A 23,153-nucleotide genomic window follows, 5' to 3' on the forward strand; every position below is an offset into this window, starting at 1 on the left:
GCCTAGAGAAGTTCCTTTAGCATTTGTTGTAAAGCTGGTTTGGTGGTGCTGAACTCTCTCAGCTTTTGCTTGTCTGTAAAGGTTTTAATTTCTCCATCAAATCTGAATGAGATTCTTGCTGCGTAGAGTAATCTTGGTTGTAGGTTCTTCTCCTTCATCACTTTAAATATGTCCTGCCAGTCCCTTCTGGCTTGCAGAGTTTCTGATGAAAGATCAGCTGTTAACCTTATGGAGATTCCCTTGTGTGTTATTTGTTGTTTTTCCCTTGCTGCTCTTAATATGTTTTCTTTGTATTTAATTTTTGACAGTTTGACTACTATGTGTCTTGGCGTGTTTCTCCTTGGATTTATCCTGTATGGGACTCTCTGTGCTTCCTGGACTTGATTAACTATTTCCTTTCCCATATTAGGGAAGTTTTCAACTATAATCTCTTCAAATATTTTCTCAGTCCCTATCTTTTTCTCTTCTTCTTCTTGGACCCCTATAGTTCGAATGTTGGTGTGTTTAATGTTGTCCCAGAGGTCTCTGAGACTGTCCTCAGTTCTTTTCATTCTTTTTTCTTTATTCTGCTCTGCAGACGTTATTTCCACTGTTTTATATTCCAGGTCACTTATCCGTTCTTCTGCCTCAGTTATTCTGCTATTGATCCTTTCTAGAGTATTTTTAATTTCATTTATTGTGTTGTTCATCATTGCTTGTTTCCTCATTAGTTCTTCTAGGTCCTCGTTAAATGTTTCTTGCAATTGTCCATTCTATTTCCAAGATTTTGGATCATATTTACTCTCATTATTCTGAATTCTTTTTCAGGTAGACCACCTATTTCCTCCTCATTTGTTAGGTCCGGTGGGTTTTTATCTCACTCTTTCATCTGCTGTGTGTTTTTGTGTCTTCTCATTTTGATTATCTTACTGTGTTTGGGGTCTCCTTTTTGCAGGCTGCAGGTTCATAGTTCCCATTTTTTTGGTGTCTGTCTCCTGTGGTTAAAGTTGGTTCAGTGGGTTTTGTAGGCTTCCTGGTGGAGGGGACTAGTGCCTGTGTTCTGGTGGGTAAGGCTGGATCTTGCCTTTCTGGTGGGCACGTCCACGTCTGGTGGTGTGTTTTGGGATGTCTGTGGCCTTATTATGGTTTTAGGCAGCCTGTCTGCTAATGGGTGGAGTTGTGTTCCTGTCTTGCTAGTTGTTTGTCATAGGGTGTCCAGCACTGTAGCTTGTTGGTCATTGAGTGAAGCTGGGTTTTGCTGTTGAGATGGAGCTCTCTGGGAGATTTTCGCCATTTGATATTACATGGAGCTGGGAGGTCTCTTGTGGACCAGTGTCCTGAAGTTGGGTCTCCCTCCTCAGAGGCACAGCACTGACTCCTGGCTGCAGCACAAACAGCCTTCCATCCACATGGCTCAGACCAGGTATGTGGAGAGTTTCTTGCCTTTGGGGAGTGTTCAGTGGGTGTTCTGTAGGAGTTGTTCCACATGTAGATGTATATCTGATGTATTTGTGGGGAAGAAGGTGATCTCCGTGTCTTATTCTTCTGCCATCTTCCCCCTCTCCTGAACTACTTTTAAAGGCAAATGCTCGGGGTGTGAAGAGAGGCAACCGTCAAGAAAGAAACACTTGAAGAAATGGCTTCCAAAAGAAGATCCACAAGACTTAAAAGGAAATACAAATCAGTCACCTAGTGGAAAGGCTGTAATGTGTGCGAGGGCTATCCTTTGTTGTGCATGACACTCAGGTCCAGCACGGTGATGCCTCTGCCTCAGACGAGCACTGACAACTGACTCGCGGTGTGTACACTGTCCCCACGGCCCCCAGGAACTTCCTCCTCCTGGCTCCCCACCCCCATAGGCCCCGCCCACGAGCCAAGCATAAGTTTTAAATTGCCTATTGTTCTGAATAATGTGATAAAATCTCACATTGACCCGCTCCATCCCACCTAGGATCCCCAACCATCAACATCCTCTGCTCCTGGCATCCAAAAATCCACTTCTTCATGGCTCAATGATCCAGGACCACCTGAAGCAGATGATCTTCCTTCTGACAAATCATCAGAATGTCAATAGCAGCCTAGCACTATGTCACAATGCCAAGGTCATTCATTTTATGTCATCAGATAGGCATTTTATCAACTCACATTGTCACAAGAAGAAAAAAGGTGAGTACAGTACAAAAAGATATTTTGAGAGAAAGAGACCACATTGACATAAATTTTATTACAGTATATTGTTACAATTGTTCTATTTTATTATTAGTTATCATTGTTAATCCCTTGCTGTGCCTAACTTATGTATATATTAATATATAGGGAAAAACATAGTATATGTGTATAGCACAGGTCACCAACCCCGTTCACAGACCTCTACTGGTCCACAACCTTTTAGGAACTGAGCCACACAGCAGGAGGTGAGTGGCAGGCGAGCCAGCAAAGCTTCATCTGCTAGTCCCCATCACTCACATTACTGCCTGAACCATTGCTCACATTACCGCTCACACCCCCCCTCCACCGTCCATGGAAAAACTGTCTTCCACAAAACCGGTCCCTGGTGCCAAAAAGGTAGGGACCGCTGATGTATAGGGTTCCATACTATCCAAGGTTTTAGGCATCCACTGGGGGTCTTGGAATGTATCCCCTGCAGATAAGTGATATTTTCTATTTGCATACGCAATCCTACGATCAATTCCCAACAAACTAGGAGGAGTTTTAGCACTACTACTCTCAATCCTTGTTCTAATATTCATCCCAATACTACACACATCTAAACAACGAAACATAATATTCCGACCCTTCAGCCAACTCTTATTCTGAGTACTAGTCGCAGATCTCCTAACTCTAACATGAATTGGAGGCCAACCCGTAGAACACCCATACATAATTGTAGGCCAAATAGCATCCATCTTATATTTTCTCTTAATCCTAGTGTTAATACCAGTAACTAGTCTTATCGAAAATAAACTCCTAAAGTGAAGAGTCTTTGTAGTATAACAAAATACCCTGGCCTTGTAAACGGGAAAAGGAGAAACCCACACTGCTAAACTGCTACCACCATTCCCATTACTACCAATAACTTAAAAACACTACTAATTTACTCTCTACAAACAAAGGTTTTTTTCTGAAATAGAACTATTTCTTTCTATATGTATAGTGTATAAAGGGTTAATTAAGTATAAGTAATAACAAGTAAAGTCTTATTAATATGAGTATACTGTTGATGACAGAAATTATAATTTGAAAGGTTAGTAATTTATAGGATAATGAAAGTTTTCATCTTCAAATGTCATTTACTGTTTTATTAGGGAAAAATAAAGATTGTTTAAAAAATAGATAGACACCCTCTAAATTCATATACTTTAAATACATAGATGTAATTAAAGCAGAGAAACTGCACTGTTTGGAATAATACTGTATTTGTATTTGGTTCTCTACCACAAGCCTAAGGGAAATCATTGCTCGAATTGTAGTTTAAGCATCGGTTTGCAGTACAGGTCATATCCTCAGGCCTTTTAGGCTTGAAGATTCAATAATGTAGGCTCTCTTTTCTTACTAATGGAAGAAAATTTGTAAAAAGTGAGATCAAAAAGCCAGCACTGCAAGCATATTTTGTTTAATGGAAAACATTTCACATCTTCAAACACATTCTTCAAGCTAGATGCTTATTTTGACAAAGAAGATATTGGTGCTTGTGTGCCAAGCTACAAATAGGTAATTTGCTCTGCCTGAATTCCAATAATGTATTAAATGGACTGTCAAATATTAATAAAATTAGATATAACAGAATAAATTAAAATTATCCCAATAGTCAAATAATCTCAAGATAATTTTTGTCACTTCATTTTGTGTTAATATATCATTCAATAATAGGTCATTATCGGCAAAGATTGATCACTCTGGTATTGATGTTCACCAAACAAGGCATGACTATTGAAATAGATGTAAGGGCAGTTACAAATGGTGTATCATCTATTTTTAATAGATGAAACTGTATATCCTAAATGGATTTGAATAAATGCCTCTACAGACATGTATGTGTGATAAAGGAAGCAAAATACAGAGAAAAACAATGTGAAGTCAACAAGTCAATCCATATCGTCATCCAAAGATAATGAATTTGATGCTATTGCTGCTGTGCTTAATACTCTGTCATTAGTTCTCTTCTAACTGTTTTATTTAATAGACTTTATTCTTCAATTCGTTAATTCTTTAGCAAGAAAATAAAAACTTCTAAGGTTGGAGTAGGATGGAGTACTTCAGCTGCTTTTGTATCTTTCAGAATGCTCAGTAGCATATGATGAATGCAGGAGGTGCTGAATAAATACTTGATGTTTGAATGAGTGGCAGTCAATTTCAGGAAAAACACATGAACAAATCATTTCGACATGCTGTACAAAAAACATTTCAGTATTCTAAGTAAACTTCATTTAGAACCTAATAGAGGACTCATGGATATGCTTGATTTAAACATGATTTCACATTTGTATTATGCTACATCTAAAGAGCACACTAAGAAGCTTTACATGATGCCAGGTCACTGGGAATGCTTTCAGAACTTTGTTCTCAAGGACTAGAGAGCAACAGTACTTCAGAGTGAGGTTTTAAACAACTTGATATTCTATGCATATCAATTTACAATAGGCATCTTTACACAAATAAGTTCACAGCATACATGCCAATGAGATGAATGATTGAACAGTTCAAATGCTGAGTGAGTTGCTCTGATTCTGAACTGAACCACATGACGGTTCACACTTGAAATGGATTTTTGACCATGTTTCTGTTAAATAGGGAGTGAGTTTGCAACCAGAATTACATAAAAGAGCAGAGTTTAAAACTAGCTTCCAGGTGAGCAGTAGGCAGAATAGAGTACCCACATTAGAAAGAAAGAAAATAGTATTAACAAAATCATTGCTGGTGCAAAAACAGAAATCAGCAGGTAAAGAGCTTTTGAGAAAAGCAGCATCAAGCAAACCTGATTAAGCGTTGTCACCATTTCCCTAGAGAGAAGGGACAGGAAACAAATATCATAACCTCCTGCAAGTGTAATTTTTCTCAAAATGTGGGCTAAACACACCATGCAGCAGAATCACTGACTCTGTGTGTGTGTGTGTGTGTGTGTGTGTGTGTGTGTGTGTTAAAATATGCAGATTCTCGGGCCCTTCCTTGGATATAATGAACCATAAATGCAGAGTGTGCAGCTCATGAGTAAGTAACTCATAAACACACTATAGATTGAAAACACTATGCATTGCTCTTAAATAGCACCGTAATCATTATACAGAATTCCTCTCTGGAATGAGTTCAGTCAATTGCAGTGAACTAGAGTGTCTAAAGAAACAGATATTAAGAAAGTAGGAAGGCCAGCTAAGCAGTAGACCTTAAATAATAATGTCTGATTTCAGAGTTCCAGAAAACCTAAACTTATAAATTACAATTAGGGCTCTGTGTCTGGATCCTGAATTTAAAAGAGAGGGGCTTGGGAGAGGCACTCAACAGAAATAAGAAAACAAAACCTTAGCACGTAATTATTTGAAGAATTACAAAAAATTTAGAAACACGTTACACATCTCACCAGTAACTGAAATTATAACATTAATTCAAATAATAGAGAAACAATTGAATTCATTATTTTAGGTAATATTTTAAGAAGCACAGGTTCCAGGCATTATTGTGATCCCCAGGGGAAGATTCCAGAAAAATAGATAAGAAAGCAAATAGTTACACTGCCTGTGCTCCAGGTTACCTTAGAGAGGCAAGCCCAAACTGGAGAGCAGAGCAAACTTTCTTATGGAAGCAGAGATTTAAGCAGATCTGAAGACTGAGCTATCTAGGACAATGATGTAAGAAATAGGCTTCAGGCAGAGGAAACAGCAATATTTACTAGTGATTCAGAGCACAGTAGCTCTAGAATAAGAATTTCATGGTTTGGATTCCTATTCCCTCACTTACTAGATTTGTGACCTTGGGCAAATCACTTCAGATCTTTAAACTTCAGTTTCTTCATCCTAAAAATGGGAATAATAATAATATTATGTCATGAAGATATTGCTAGAATCAAATAAGAAAATGCAATTAAAGTTCTTCGCATAGCAATGTGCACACACTAAGTGCTGAAACATGCTAGCCACCATAGTCTCTGTTATTGGTACCACAGTAGGTAGAAAGGAAAAAAAAGAAGGAACAGAAGTCCCTGAAGTCTCTTTTAGAAACCAGAGAAGTCTCTAGAAAGATTCTTGTCAGTGAACCAGACAAGTATTTTGAGGATTTCTAAAAATATTCCACCCCATCTGCTAATCCTTATTAAATACACTAGAGATGAATTATGGAGAAATTCATCAGATTAGTGTCTCATTTTTGAACTATGTTTTCAAAACAGCAAATAGGCATAGGAAAAGCTCAGAACTTGTGCCTCACTTAAGCCAAGTTTTGATGTGGATGGGCAGCTTCAATTGGCAAAATTAAAAGATTTTTGTTGGTAGTATGAGGCCAATGTACAGATATTCATGATATGTAATTAAACAAAACATTTGTCTCTAGATATACTTCCTTAGAAACTTCAATAATTGACAAATTAATATTTGTCCACAAACAAAAATGATGTAGCTAACAAAATTTGTATTTTTCCAAATACATTTTGATGAAAATGAAAATTATGACTATTTTCTATACACAAAGTATTTTCCCCCTTTTTGCTCTTACTTTGATGCTGTTATTCTCTTGTTTCTTTATGTTATTGCTGTGGATATTTTATTGAATTGAAAAACTTCAATGCCAATATAAAACTCAGTGTTTTAAGAAATCATTGAAGATAGAGTCACCACTGGAAAATGAAATCTCAGTTTACTCCTCCAAACTTATAGCAGTTGCTTTTGTTACCTATAGCATCACTGATTCTATATATTATTTTTCACTTTTGATTTTTTTTCTTTTTATTTTACTTCACCAATGAGTTTGTCTATATAATACTCATAAAGTCTAAAAGCTATTTATCTCATAGTTTCTTCTATGAACTCACACTATTTGGAATACTACTGAAAAGTTTCTTAAATACTACTATAGTAACATTTATCAATACCTTATTATGTGCTAAGCATTACTCTGTTTTATAGATATTAACTCATTTAATTCTCACAACCATCCAATGTTTTAGATACTATTTTGTTTTTTCATTTTACAAGTGGATAAACTGAGATTCTGGAAGGTTTCAGTAACTTACCATGTCACATAGCTAGTAAGTGGCAGAGAGAGCATGGAAAAAAGAAAGTCTGGCTTCACAGTCTAGATCTTTAACCAACACACTAATTTGCTGCTCTGTGTAACAGATTAAATGCGTGTGCACACACACGCACACAGTTTCTACTGTGTATTTTATTTTGAAGACAATGAAATTATATTAGGTACACTGTGTAGGGAAATTGGAAAAGAACTGAAAATGTGACCTACAGTTTTATTGAGTTTTTTTCCTTTTTTATAAAATAAAATTTGGGTATACTGAATGAAAATCACTATATTAGGGCTTTAAATTGAATAAAGAATGCCCGCAGATTGGGTAGTCAAAGGATCTGGGTCTCTGTCCCTGGGTGAATTAGTGTGTAAAGTGCAGTGGACGTAAGACAGTTATAAGCAGCACATTAGATGGCCAAAAGCAATATAAGTGAATCTACAAAATATTTTGATTGTAGTGAAAAATTTAGTAGTCAGAATGAGATATTTAACATAACGATTACATGAAATTAAAAACACATGCATCCAATGCTAAATAAACTTTTAATAAGAATACCTATGAATAGAAATAAACAATTAATCCATGAAAAGGCTGCTGTTTAGGAAAATGGATTTGGGATAAAAGCAGTACATAAGAAAATATATAAACCAGGTGAGGACCTTGCATAGCTCAAAGATGGTAATGTGCCATGAGTTAAGGCATATTATTAACTCAACTCACATCATCTGAAATACAAAGAAAATACAGAATGAAGGGAAGAAAGAATAAAGGAAAGAAAGAAGGAAGAAAGGAAAGAAAGAAGGAAGAAAGGGGGAAGGGAGGAAGAAAAAGAGAAAGATAGATAGGATGAACAAACCTTAATTACTTGAAAAAACAGATTTTTTCAAAATAATGGAGATAACTTGCTTAACAATTTTATGTAGAAATTTTCATTCAAATTCGAACAAATTCATTGGATATCATAGTTTGAATATGGTGGCAAATCTGAAGATTTTTCAGTAGCTTCAATTTGAGATTCCGAAATAGCAATGCTACTAATGGCAGCAGCAACTGCAATAAAGTGCCTGCCATTTATTGCTTGACAGCTGCAGTGGCAATGTTTCGCTTCATCAGGCCAGATCTCTGGTAGAGTACTGGGCATTTCTCCTGAAACTTGCCTCTAATCTTTGAATCTATTTTTCTCAATGATTGTATAAGCCACTTAATACCTTTTATTAAAGGGCTTTTCTGTTTAAACCAGAGGAAATTTTGTTTGCAACTAAGAAAATAGACATTAAAACCAAAAAATGTTCCCCAAAGAGAAGTGTCGCAGGCAACAGTCTTTTAAAGGAATGGGGATTTGGACCAGTGGTTTGACTGGTTGAATTTCATTGTAGCAAGAACCTATGTAGTTTTAAAGGATGGTAATCTAACAACACGGGGCATATGTCTTATCACCTCTGGTCACCTCAAATAAAGTGATTCTTGAGGATAATATTTTTGGTGACCAAATTCCATCTGTTTTAGTACCATAAAAGCATGAGAAATATAAGAAATATAGGAAGGATAGCCTGTGTCTAACTGCACTGCAGAATTTAAAGAAACAAAATTAGCTTCTCAAAGTTTAAATTATCTGCTCAAGTCATATTTAGATGATCAGAGAGTCTCCATGCTTTATCTCACGTCCTCTTAACGGTGAAAAGGATGACAGAACTGCACATCAAAAACAAGTATTATCCCACAGAATTCCTGAACTGCTAAAATGATTGACTTTATTGCCTTGTCTTATGAGAAAATGAGGCCACTGACTGGAAAAAAAGAGTGAAACCCTGAGCATTGGAATGTGGATATGTAGGAGAATACAGATGATTCAAAATATTCTCAACTTCTAAATCTTATTGAGTCTCTCCTGCTACCATTAAGCTGTCCCACACTTCACTGAAGCTGTTCCTTCATGTCTTCAATACCTTATCTAAGATCATTAACTGATAGAAGGAAGTACTTGTCTTCCTGCTCAAACTTATTACTCCATTTGAACTCAAGATCCCAACATCCTCTTGGCAGCCAACTACCTGGTCAATACTGGAGACAAGAAGCTCCTTGAATATGAGTCTCACAAGATTCTGTAACTTAAATCTTCAAAAGCATAGGAAATATGTGTGAAAATGGATTCTATATGTTCCTTACAGAGAAGCGAGAAACAATTTCATTCAAGCTGGTATAAATGCATGATTAGAGATTCTGGATCCAGTGTCATTCTCCAGGTAGCTATCACAAGTGCTAAATGCTTCTTCAATTAGTTGACCAAAATCTGGACTGAAAGGTCGGCTAAGTTTTTAAATAAAGTTCAGATACTGGGAATTCCTTGTTTTAATGTAGAAGAAGGGATTAAATGACCTACTGAAATAGGAATGTTAAAGTGGATTTATTTTCCAAGACCTATGAAACTATCCACTAATTACATCTTCAGAAAGGACCCAGAAGACAATTTCATTACCATAATGATGAGAAATAAATTGATGAGGACAGTGCCACTTTTATAAATAAAATCTCTAAAATTTCTGTTCTCTATACTTGAGAACACAGAGGTTGAAGATGCAGTGAAATGATTTCTTGATTTCTTTAGGGTTCAGGTATGCAGAGGCCAAGTAGTAGCACTTTACCACTAGAAGGAAAGTGGGAACAGATTTCATTATAGGCAGCAGATGTGAATGGAAAAAGTCTAGTACGATGGCATTTAGCGACTGAAATAATGGGCCATTTGATCTGTACCACTAATGATATGAAGGTCTGAGAAATACAAATCAAACTTTAGTGACCTAGTTAGTCATGGTCTCTCACGAATTCCTAGACCGGATTTAATCTACTTACCCTATAACCCCTAAATAAGAAGAGAAAGTTGACTGTCCTTAAGAAGGACTGTGCAATAGTAACATACGTTAACATTATACATTTTCCTTCTCAGTTTATCTGAGACGAATCTCTGGCCATTTCTAGGTAAGTGGGAGGGGCGGTGCTACCGCCCAGATTATAAAATGTAGATTTCTGGATCTAAATTTATATTTACAAACTAGGGTATAGAATATAGATTCCACAAATTATAGAAAACTGCCTCTGAGCTAACACTAATCCAAGTGAATCCGGAATACCAAGAAACCCTGATCTGAGTGGAGGCTATGATGGTAATGTGATGAATGAGATTTTGTCCTGAGCCCATATTACAACTGGCACATTCAATTCTTTGATTATTTCACCAGGTTACTGGTGTATATTTGGAAGACTTTCTCTTCAACTGGAAGAAATGTCTCTTTGTCTCTGAGGCTCATGCAGTAAAACTGTAGTAATGACCAAACTAAAGCATCTCCCTCCTGCCAAAAGAGTAAACACACACCTTTAGTGGATCCATGGGGGGAATGCAGCAATTAGTGTCACCATAAAAAATAAAGGAATAAAGAGTGGGGATTACCAACATGCCGATTTAAATTACCTGTTTAATCTGTATAGAAGACAAACTAATCCTGGCAAACAACAATATATTTAATCAAGTGGTGATTACAAATACAGCCAATAAGTTCTCTCCACTGAAGAAAATCAACAAAGACTCTCAGAATGATTACAGTAATAATCTAGCAAGTGACAATGAACATTTTTTTTAACATCTCAATCAATAGAGACCAACAGAAAACATTTGTTGCCCTCTTCTCAGGAACAACTATGTACTTTTACCATCTCAATTCAGCATTCTCTTAAATTTCCAACTCTACAGCATAATTTAGTCTCAGGAACCCTGATCATCTCCACATCCTGTGAGACATCATGCTGGACAACTACATGAATGGCATCAAATTGAAATTACTTGATGAAATGGGATTATCATGTCCCCCAGACACCTTTGGAAGAACCAAGAAATAAAACCCTTCGAAATACAGTAATCACATTTCTTAGTGATATTTCTGATAGTCTGGGACAGGTTGGGACATTCCCTCCAAAGTGTTTGTTGCACTTTGCTACTCATATCATGTTAATCAAGTGCTCTGAGGAAAAAGTCCAAGAGTCTAAGACTATTTAAAAACAATTAAAATTTGGTCTATTTCAGCTCAGAATTAAGATTCTGTACCTTTGCAAATTAAAGTGTTAATACTTTTGGTTTTTCAGTTAGAATGAGCTTATTCTTTCTAGGGATAAAATATACATTTGCATATATTAAAAGAGCTTTATGATTTAATTCTTGATAAAGTATGCCTAGTGCAAAATTATTTTAAAGTAAAATTTTTTTAAATATGTTTATAGAAGAGCATCATAAATGCACACTCTTTTGTAAGCAATAATGAAACATTTAAAGTAACTGCTTCAATGGGATTTTTAATTTTCATCCTATGTTGATATATCACCCTCCATCTATCCATCTATCTAGCAGATATATACTTTTAGACGCCCTAAACTAATAAAACAGAAGAACAACAGGAGAGAACAACAGAAGCATTGTCATGTAAATAATCTAAATGCTTTTCTCTATAAAGAAAAATTACTAAATGTACATCAATTTTTTAAAACAAGGCACTGCATAGAAAGACAAAATCACTAGAAAACTGGAGGAGCTCAATGAATTTTATTCCTTTTCTAAGTTTGAGTTTAATAAAGCACGGCTTGTATATCCATTATTTTATCCACTTTGCAATTTGACTATTAGAGTTCTTTATGTGATTAAAGTGTTCACATTTCCGTGAGATGTTACGGAAAAACCCGAATGAATCTTTTGGCCAACGCAGTATTTTCCTATCACTTTCCCCTTCTCACACTGTTCTTTTACCTTTTTGTCTTTTTTAATACATCTTTATTGCAGTATAATTGCTTCACAATACTGTGTTAGTTTCTCTTGTACAACAAAGTGAATCAGCCATATGCATACATATCCCCTCCCTCTTAAGCCTCCCTCCCACCATCCCTAACCTACCCCTCTAGGTCGTCGCAAAGCATCAAGCTGATCTCCCTGTGCTATATTGCTGCTTCCCACTAGCTATCTATTTTACATTTGGTAGTGTATATATATTTCGATGCTACTCTCACTTTGCCCCAGCTTCCCCCTCCCCCCACCCTGTGTCCACAAGTCCATTTGTAAATTACTTTTTTTTCCTCAGTTTCCCCCTTCATATGTGTTTATATTTCTTGACCATGATAATCCCCGCAATAACTCTGTAATTCTTTCCTTGTCAACCTAAGTACTTATGGTGCATTTTACAAGGCCCATAAATTCCCACTAATTATAGTATTTAGCTTTTCTTAAAACTTCATCTTTTGACTTGACTATTAAATTACATGCAAAAATAGTATCATTTGAATTCAGGCAACTCGCAAAAGCAAGATGCTAGACTCCATAATGATTTAATAGCTGGAAAAATGTCTTAAATGCTGTATAAACATCCATAAATTAATCATTTAATCACTATCCTCAGCACGAAATCATTATTTCCTTTTATAGACTGAGCCAGGGTTACCTAATCAGTTTCAGTTTCTAGCTTAATGCACGATTCTCATCTTGAAAAAATTACTATTTTTTTTCTTCTTGTACTTGTTGAATATAATTTTGAATCTGGACAGTTCATATATCACATTCTTGTCACAAATATAAATCAATCAGAAAATGACAAAAAAATTATAAAGTTGAGATAAATCAATTAAGAAACAAATGCATTTCTCAAAAAACACTCCTTAGAGGAGAATAAAACTAATGTTGGAATCTGCTGAAAGAAGTTTTATATAAAAACCGCATATGGTACAGATAACTTTCTTCAATTTAATGCTGAAGAAAAATTCAGACATTAAAACCAACTACTACAGCCCACTTTCTATAATGATGGTACTTGATAAATGTCCAGCATAGTGGCATTGAATCTAAGAGCTTTTAGGAGCTACTTGAAGTTAATAATTTTTGTGGAAATTGAGACTTAGTTGGTCTGAAATGTCAGATACTGCGAAAATCTCCCTTCTTATTTTGATTTTTTTTGGGGTAGTTTTGTGGTGATTTTACACTATGTGTACTCTGAGAACTTGGGGAAAAGCAGCAGCAACCAAAAGTTTCTGCTCTGAATACAAATGTTTGTTTTACATGATAGCCATGCCTTGAACAGCTGGATAAAAATTATTCTTTCTTGATATTTAAGGTATTTATAGTTGAAAAAACAAAAAACACACTTTGCAGTCCTAACAGGCCAGCAAGTCAAAGACAACTAGACCAAACATTTATTAATAACATCATTTAAAAAATAAACGGTCATTTCTTACATCTAGTTCATCAGAGAAATACCTTTCAAAGAAAGTTATGCAAGCTTAGAAAACGTCCTCCCAAAGGGATACAACTCTTAATGATTGTTCAATATGCTTTCAATATGTTAATGAAAGATTCACAGGTAGAACCAAGTAAGCTTGAAAGACGTTGCATATGAAGCCTGAAATCAAATGTTTAATGCCAGTATTTTTCTGATGTGGGAAGGCAGTTCACATTCACAGAGCACTTGTGGCATCTAGACACTGCGATGGAAAATCCACATACACTAGTATTGCCAGAAGCTGAGTCTATACTGAAGGAAAACCTAACTTTCACTATTTTTGTCTAGCTCTTTTTAGCACTTTTATTAGTTCAACCTTAGGTTAGGGAGTAAATGGAGAAAATATAAAGGATTCACTGAGGACAGTGGTGTATACATGTACTGTGTTTTTTCTCATGGAATAAAAAAATGCTATTGGCATGTATTCAACATGGATGAGAACATCTAGAGTGCTTAGAATGATTCTTAGTGAATTACGCACATACCTGTATATTATCTGGGCCACTTTTGAATGTTTTCTTCAGTTTTATCACTCAAAAATAGCTATGAACTCAATGGCATGTGTTTTCTTTTTCTTATTCTCAAGAGATAACCACATCATTTACCTGACACATCCAATAATTCAAATTATTTTGGCCAAAACTTGATTACCAACAGCATTCTCTTGTCAACCAGATCATTCCACCACCTACAAACTTATACTAACATTATATGAATTAAGTCTGATTCGATTCAGTCAAACACATCCTATTGCATTGTGAGCTCTACCGGCAAAGATGTCCTCACCCACCAAAGCCCACCTGAGGTAATTATGAGGTAACAAGCTTATGCCCTTGGACTGAGAGTTTTGGCCAAAAAAATAGAAGGAAAGTTACATTTAATGCCTCTTTCCGCCCATGTACTTGTTGTTGACAAAAACAAGTTATAAGTTACTCATAGGCTTTGAAAGACTCTTGCCACATAATGAGTTATTAATTCAGCCATAGTTTATCTTTGGTTTTTATTTTAACAGAAAATAATTCTTCTATATTGTTTACTTAAAATTAAATATTTGAGGGGAAAATTTAGGGGAATTAGTAGTTCAAGCAGAACTATTTTCCCTACTCCTTAATAATTACTCCCTAATATTTCCAAGATCTTCATATGGCATATAGATGTATCTTCACATGTATGGTGGTTGTACAATGGTTCATAGTTACTTTAATTTTGATAAGTGGATTTATCAAAAAATTATCTCATGCATTTTTATTATAATAATAATAGAAATAATAAGAAAACCCTATTTCAATCTGCAAAGAAAATTCAGATGTGGTGCCAAACAAACAAACCAACCTGCCAGATTACCTGCTAAATTAATGAACTAAACAAAAACACCTGAAGTAAAACAACAAAAATGTAGATCTGAGCTGTAATTATTGCACTGTGTGAAGCTGTAATTATTGCACTGTGGGATAAAAAATTTTGCCACAAATGGATTTGAGCCAGAAATGTATTTTTTAATGAAAAAATTCAATTAAAGCCTATCTTTTTTTTTTTTTTCTGTCCATGGATGTGTCTGCTAAGAAAACCTTAGCTTTTATTTGCTTAAAGCTAAGATAAAGCATTTCAAGATGTATTTTACTTTAAGTCCTAACCCTCTGGATAATGAGAAGTCATCTCTCATGTCTTAGGCAACGTTGCCCTGAGCTGTGGAGATGACTGACAGTGCTCGGCCTAAGGTACACGATTTGGTTAGACATCACACTTACCTGCTTGATTTGTGGTTACATTTACAGACACATACTGCCGGGCTCCTGGGCTCAAGTCGGACACTCCATTCACTGCCTCAATCTCAAAGGTATAGTTTGTGTGAGCAAGCAGATCCACCATCATGACAGAGGTGTTTTTCAGGCCGATTTGCTGGGGGAGGTACCTGACATGACCGCCACACTCGTCACACACACCTGCATGTGAGTTGCACTTCTTGCATGCAATATAATATGACACATCTTTCCTTCCACCAGTGTCAGCAGGAGGAATCCATTCCAGAAAGACACTAGTTTCATTAACATTTGAGATGGCATTCCGAGGAGCTGAGGGGGGTCCTGGTTTGCAAAGTAAAGTGAAAAAAACAAATTTTGAGATGATAAAATTAAGCATTGTTTACTACACAAATGTCTGGTCTGAAGGAAAAAAAATGGATTTGCAATCAATCTGTTAAGCAGGGAGAATGCAAGAGTCATCAATTTGTAATAATCTTTGAAAAATCTTGTTATACCTTTGTAGAAACAATAGTGGGGTTGGTATACTATAGAAATGACTTATCTTGGCAAAGTTGCAAATTCAAATAAAGATGTTTTGCTTAGTGTATACGTAAAGAATTATGGAGTAAAAATATTTATGCAAAAAATGTTAGATAAAATTATGTATTCAAATAGTGGCAAGTTCTTTGGCAAGCCCAAGGACAAATTCTCCTTGGGGATTGAACAGATTACTTCCTCAGTGATACTCATTCCTGAAACCTAGGAAGTAAACATGAAGGATTTACTAAGCAATGAGCACAGGTAGAAATAGGATTTATTAGTGTGGCTCTTGACTACAAATTCCACAAAAAGTAGAAAAAGTAGCCTTAGTTTATCTCAAAATAAATTGCATAGCTACTGATAAACCATCAACAGAATTTGGAACCTCCCTCATATGTCAAGAAAGAACTAGGATTTAAGTAGGTGATCAACATTGCAATCTGTAATAAGAGTTTGCTTACTTTGATATTGTTTTAATATTGTGTTTCTGCAAAATTGTGAATTTTACTTAATTGGAAACCTAAAATTTATTTTAAAAATAATTCTCAAAAACACAATAAGAGGAAGAATGAACATGTTCTGACCTTGAAAGATCAGCAGAATAAATTTATATATAAATAACAAATAATATTCATGTGTATATTACTTTATTTCTGAAATAATAGTTAGCAGACTAAAGAGAATTAAACTTGTTTACATATCAATTGTAACAAATGTATTACTCTGGTGGGGGACGTTGATAACGAGACAAGCTATGAATGTTTGCGGACAGGGGATACATGGGAAATCTCTATACCTTCCTCTCAATTTTGTTGTGAACCTAAAACTGCTCTAAAAAATAGAGTCTTTAAAAGAATTCATTGCATCATGTCTGACTCTATAGTAGATTTTTAGATACTCAGAGTTACAACTTCAGTCAGCTGTTAATATTATATGATCAGATGTTCTCAAAGAGAAAATACATTTATATTTGTTTCAGACATAGTAAAGATTTCCCAACAGGGAATAAAATGGACTGTGATGGTAGCTGAATGGTTCATAAGCATAAATTAAGCTACTTAGGATGACATAGCTTAGTTATCTTAATATGTGCTGTCTGTTCTAAATATAGAAATTAATGTTAATTTCTACCTAACATTTATTAAGCCATGACTACTGAGGACTAAATTTAAAAGTAATAAGAAAGCTACGTACCATTTATAAAATGTCACTTAAAATTAAAGAACCCCATAACGTAAAAGCTGCCAGTTTTGACAAAACAATCTCCACTTTAGTTATATTTGTGGTTGAACCCTGTGAATTTTTCCATACAACCTCACACACTTCAATATAAAACAGTCACTTTTAAGTTGAAACAAATACTTAAGACGGAAATACAAGTGTTTTTTTTTTTTCTATTCCCTCTACCTTATTTATTTAGTAGTGGAAGGTTATGGAGAAAATGTAATTTGAGATCAAAATGTTACAGGTCTACTTGTGAGAAAAAGGTAAAATATACTTGAAATTTGTCTACTTCAAAAAGATATCAGACTTCTGAGGGTTTTTTTCTACCAACTGAAATACACTCCTCAGTTACCACCTTTCCTCTAAATCTGTAAAAACTGCATCAGAGTCTGACTCTTTCTCTTGACTCTGCTACTAACAGCCCCTCAGCATGTGGGTGGGGGCACATATGCCTCTCAAATTCAAAATACAACTCATATTCAAGGGAAGCCCTAAAGTAGAGGTAACCAGTGGAGACTGAGACTGACATGCACCTAAAAACAATGTAATGAAATTTCACTGTCCTGCTAATAGATGTGATGCATGAACCAAAGTAGAGCTGTGAGAAGTACCCTCAATTTGAACAGATTCATTAGAATCTGAACTTTGTTTGATTTTCTTTTCCTACAGGTTTATAACATTTTGTTGTCCAGAGTACCAGAAAAAAACATTAAAAGTAGTTGAAACCATAAATTTAATAGCAAAGAGCCAAAGAGACATCAATCAAGCCATCTCATGTGTTCAAGGGTATCATCATATGAAGAATTTGTGTTATTATGAATGCAACTAAGAACAGAACACACACACTCACAGATTATATATTAGAAAGATCTTCTACAGGACTCCCAATAGTCTTTTTGAGAAATGCATACAAATTAGTGTTCTTTTGAGACACAGTATTAGAAATTCACACACCTGGAGACAGAGAAAATATAAAGCCTCAGGTCCTAAAAGAAAGCTAAGCAGTCCTTGCCACCAGAGCAGGGTTCTCCACCATTCCCAAACCTAGTAAATTTACAGAAATGGGGGCTCACATTTGTGCTGAGAAAGATAAAAGTCATGCATGGACTACTTAAAGAAAGAATACTTACAAAATTAATAAAATTTAAATAGGTCAAGATATGGTTTTCTCTCCCTAATTTACCAAACTACAGTCTAGCCAACACTCCTCCCCACTATTTGGGCTTTCTTCTGCTCTGAATAGTTGAAGCAATTTCCACTGAAACCAATATGCATCACATGCAATCATTGTTTATATCTCCTCAATTCAAATGTATCCTCTCAAAAACTGTATATAATAATGTCATTTACTTATTTGAAGAGGATTGTTTATAATTAGTAATCATCTAACCCATAAAATTATCAGAATGTGATAAAGAATGATCTTTAGCAATATAGAGTTAATTAATATCAATGATTTGAGAAATTATGAAAATATGTTTCACTGACACAATGAAACTGACACTGAAATTCAGATAAAATTTCAGTTTGTGATTATTTAAGTAAAGAAATTGTATGTCTTTATGTATGATACACGTGAATACTAAATTTCAAAAAAATGTGTCTTCATCTTTGAAAGCACCTACAACTTACTGGGATCTAAAATAGTAAAACATGGGACGTCATGGAAACTGAATGTTATGGGGAGATGGGATTCACTGTTCTTCCCTTCAATTTTCTGTTTTTGTTTGATCTGCTATAGAGATTATGGTAGAAAAACTAAAGAAGTATTGCCATGAAGCAAACTAACACATAAATTTGTTTCCTTCCCAGAAACATGTGGAACACTAGAAAAACAAAAACACCAAAACATTGATAGATGTGGATGTACCCACTGCAACTGTTAGAATTAAATGTTTAATATTCATCTACTCATTATAAGATTACCTGATCATATAATTAATAACAGTTAAGGACACTCACTGTTAATAAACACAACAGCTACTTGAAAATCCTAGTTGACAACTGATTTTATATTTGACTCTTAAATATGATTTGCCAACCCCCAGTTCTCCATGTTTGTGTAGTGTTTCCTGTCTTCTTTTATAAATGACCTTCTCATTGGTCTTTGCAGCTTAGTGGGACAGGTTAGAACGAGAAGGTAGAAGTGCCATGTACTGCATGTTTTTGTGATCAGAAAGCTGCCTTGGAAGACGAAGAGGAAGAAAAATAAAAAAGGTTTACCAGAAACGGGGAAATGGATTTGTCAAAGTCATGTTTGCCTATCATGAACACTAAAATAAATCATAAAATAAAAGGAAAAATTCCATATTTGTGGCTCAGATGTTGAATTTGAAATGAGGGAAAATGGATGCTTCTCACAGTAAGTGACAAAAAAGACTCAAATTTCTCAATGCTTACTCAAGAAGGTTGAAATCTGGTGAAATACTATATTGGAAGATTAAACATTATGCCTGTTTTAGGGGAAATGGTAATAGAATGTAACAGGCTCCATCACGCTCTTTCTTCAAACTGGTGAAAGTTAGCATCACCAAATGTCCATGGGTTTCCTTACTTGTGCATGCCATTGTGGGTGGATCAGACTCCCTCCTGAAATAATCCTTTTCACAGACACAAGAGGTTGAAGCTTCCTCATGGGTATAACTGTGAGGTGGACATTTGCTGCAGCTCTGGCTGTGAGGTGAAGCTTTGAAGAACCCAGGTCTGCACACTGTCAAAAGAAATAAGAGACTAAGCTTTTCCCTGCAACAGATGCAGTGTTTGTTTTGTGAATAATGTCATTATTTTGACTAGTATACACAGATTACATATAACACCATCTTTTCATTAATTTAAAAAATTTTTCATTGGTTTCTGAATCATAAATAACAGGCTATTCATTCAGATAATTAAATATGTATTTTAAGTATTTAAATTACACATGTTGGAATAGATATATTTTTAGTGATTTTTATGCTACAGGAGCTTATAAGAAATTATATTATAAAAGTTAAATACTCATATGTATTTAAAACTGAAGAAGTGCTTTGAGTATAATTTTCATTTATGCTATTATTAATACAACTTATGTTGAAGAAACACAAAATTTCCACTATGCTCAGAGAATGGCATGGTACACAGTAGTTACTTAAAATTTTGTTGTTGAATTAATAAATAAACCAATTATTAGGTGCTAAAACCTTCACAAAATTCTGTTAGAATGGAGAGAATGCACAATTGAGCTGGTATATCATTCACATTATTATTAATTCACATTATTATTATTATATTGATTCCAGGAGGAGTCAGATTTTAGGCATTTGTTTTACATTTTACTCCATTTTAGAACTTTTCATTGAGATTCTTACTGATTCAACATGCATCTATTCTAATATCAGTCATGTTTATACTATAAAAATTATAATGCTCAAAAAGGGGAAAAATTGTGCCTTATTCAATTTTCCATTCACAGTACTCATCGCAGTGTTTGACCACAGAAGGTGTTCACGTATTGTTATGTAATGCACACATGAGTAAATGGCATGGCACGAAAAATGTCACTGAACTACTTAGAATCACATGAAGAAAATGTTCTCTGATATTTTTCTTAAGTTGGTGGTCAGGTAAGTAAATGCTAACAAAGTAAGTCTCTTTATTCTGTAGATTCCCTAGACTTTTGTATCTTTCTTTCTTCTCAATGGGTAATAAAGCCAAACTTCAATATTCCAATTGCCCATTATGGACAAAGTAAAGACCATCAAACTGATGGTTTGATTACTTTTTAGAGCTTAGTTAACATAAAGCTAATCAACCATCTATGTTTTTTCATATTTTGAAAACTCACTATATATACTTAAGAGCATTTATTCAAGTATCAATGAACATTTGCTAAGCTTAAAGGTAAACTTGTATTTCAAAGGAAGTTTTTGATAGACATAATGAATTGGGGCCAATTTTCATGTGCTATAAATGATCTGGGGTTTTAGTAATCCATGCTAAGGTTTTCTGCCATCCCCATGTATAATCAGGAATTGACAAAAATGAGAAGGTACTTTTTCAGTAGATCTAATTATAGCTATAGTAAAGCCTTAATGCTCTCATAAATTCAGAGCAAATGTGAAGGTATTTGAAAGATAAGAAGAGCTTTTTGATAATATTAGGGACATTCTTGTAGTTAAATGATTAGGAGAAGATTTAAAATATTATTTTTCTTATAATAGGATTGCTGTAGCAACCAGTACCATTCTTAGCTAAGTTACCCAATTTTTCTTCTTTCATCCTTTTTAGTAAAACTATTCTCACTTCAAACATGATTTGCTCTCAGACATGAATTGTCGATCTACATATTCTGCATATTTGGAACTCGTTTATCACACATGAAACAAAAGTCATTTCTTTTTAATGAGTGCCTTTTAATTTAAAAACTTTATATGATATCACATATTACACTATTTTTCAACCCTCCATGGGAACTATGGAAATAGGAAACAATATAAATGTAAGTAAAAAGTAGATAAATGTATCTTTCTGTTCAGTAGTTGAACAAAATGCTTTCAGCAGGTGTGGGCCAGAAAGTTTCCTTGCTACTGGGTTATGAAGGTAAAAAAGATAGACATGGCCCTGCCTTTATGAGTCTTAAAGGTACTGTAGGAATAATTATAAATATGATTATTCTAGGAAAGAGAAAGAGCTTGGGAGTGAATATGGACACTTAATTTAGACTGGGATGTCAAAGAAGACTTCCCTTAGGAAGCAGAGTCTCTGCTGAGATGTAAAAGATTAGGAAAATTATCCAATTTGAGGAGTACTGCAGTGCCTTAGAGGGTAAAGTCTTTTCAAAGGACCAAAAGAAGAGGAGGACCAATAGGGATATGAAAAACACTAAAATATTGATCAGGGAGATAGTAGGAATAAAGAGGCAGAGATGAAGTTAGGGAAGAGGATACCAGGTCAGAAACACCTCATGGCTTCTATTATTTGGAACTTTTATTTAACGAGTAAAAACAGGTCATTACAATGTCTTAAGCATGGAAATAATAAGATCAAAGTAGTGTTTAAGAGATCATTTCACTGTAGCACATGCAATGGATTGGAAAGGAACATGGTTGGAGGCATTTGGCCTTTTTGTTTCTGTTGCATTGGTCCGAAAATGGACAAGAGTGGATCCAATGGTGATAGATAAGAGTAGGTAAATTCAGGAGATGAATATGAGGTAAAATCAGCAAGATTTCATGATATATTTAATTGATCAGGTTCATGAGTGATAAATCTTAAGAATGACTCTAAGGTGCTTAGCTTAAACTGCACTGGCAATACTGGTACCATTTTCTCAGAGCACACTATATCTGAAATGTATTGGGGGAAGATAATAATTATGTCTAAAGCATTATTTAATTTGAGGTGGCTGAAGAAATCCAAATAGAGGTATAGAGAGGAAAACTGTAGGGTTTAATGTTGTCCAAGAAAAATATCACAAAACCGTAATTATCCATTGCCTTCAAATCATGGCCCTAAATCCAAGTGAGACATGCAATGCTGCTACACAATCTTAGTATTATTTTCTTAGTTAACTTCAGTTCCCACTATTGAAAGTATTATTTTGTAGCTTTTCCTCTTTCTTCTAAGTCTTTACAAGCTCTGTTCCTTTGTGACTCTCATGGTATATTTCTGTGTGCACGCTGAGAAAATAGAAGTCATCAGAGAGGAACTTTCTTATTTTCCTACCACCAAATCTCCAAACCTATATGCAGCTTTCTTCCTGTTAAAATGGAAATGTCTTATCAAAAAAAAAAAAATCTTTATTTGTATTAGGAACTGTAACTCTCTGAGAGTAATTTTCCAAGTGTCTACTATCCCTTTTACATGCTCAGGGGCACTCTCAATCAATCTCTCTCTCTCTCTCTGTCTCTGTCTCTCTGTCTCTCTCCCGCTCGCTCACTCTCTCTCTCCCCCTTTCCCTCCCTCCTGTAGTCATTAACAGGAGCCTGATACAATTTCCAGAACTCATCAATGGAAACAAAGTGAAGCAAAACAAAACACATAACAACAAAACTATCAATCTCGCATGACCCCATTTCTCCCCATGGTAAAAGTTACCAAACAGTTTGGTTTCCATGCAGAACACAATTTCTTAAATTATTTTTCCATACATGCATA

At 35.0% G+C, this 23,153-nt stretch overlaps 1 protein-coding gene across 4 annotated transcripts in view; it reads right to left on the reverse strand.

Moving 5' to 3' along the window:
* The window catches only part of EPHA5 (EPH receptor A5), a 331,428-nt gene that overhangs the window by 166,970 nt on the left and 141,305 nt on the right, over window positions 1-23,153 (reverse strand). The window contains exons 4-6 of one of the 4 annotated variants that reach the window (XR_012332013.1): window positions 19,573-19,728; window positions 15,261-15,596; window positions 5,932-5,987 (exon numbers count right to left, since the gene is read on the reverse strand). The exons of 1 other annotated variant lie outside the window; for it this stretch is intronic. Coding sequence is in view for 2 of the 3 variants with exons in the window: in XM_033857102.2 (XP_033712993.2) it covers window positions 5,983-5,987; window positions 15,261-15,596; window positions 19,573-19,728 (497 nt within the window). In the remaining variant the exon portion in view is untranslated. Of the gene's footprint in view, window positions 1-1,877; window positions 5,988-15,260; window positions 15,597-19,572; window positions 19,729-23,153 lie in introns of those variants that run through there. 2 more of the 4 variants (XM_033857102.2, XM_073805307.1) reach the window with 2 other exon arrangements.

Source organism: Tursiops truncatus, chromosome 5 (genome assembly GCF_011762595.2).
Source record: "Tursiops truncatus isolate mTurTru1 chromosome 5, mTurTru1.mat.Y, whole genome shotgun sequence".
NCBI classification, from domain to species: Eukaryota; Metazoa; Chordata; class Mammalia; order Artiodactyla; family Delphinidae; genus Tursiops; species Tursiops truncatus.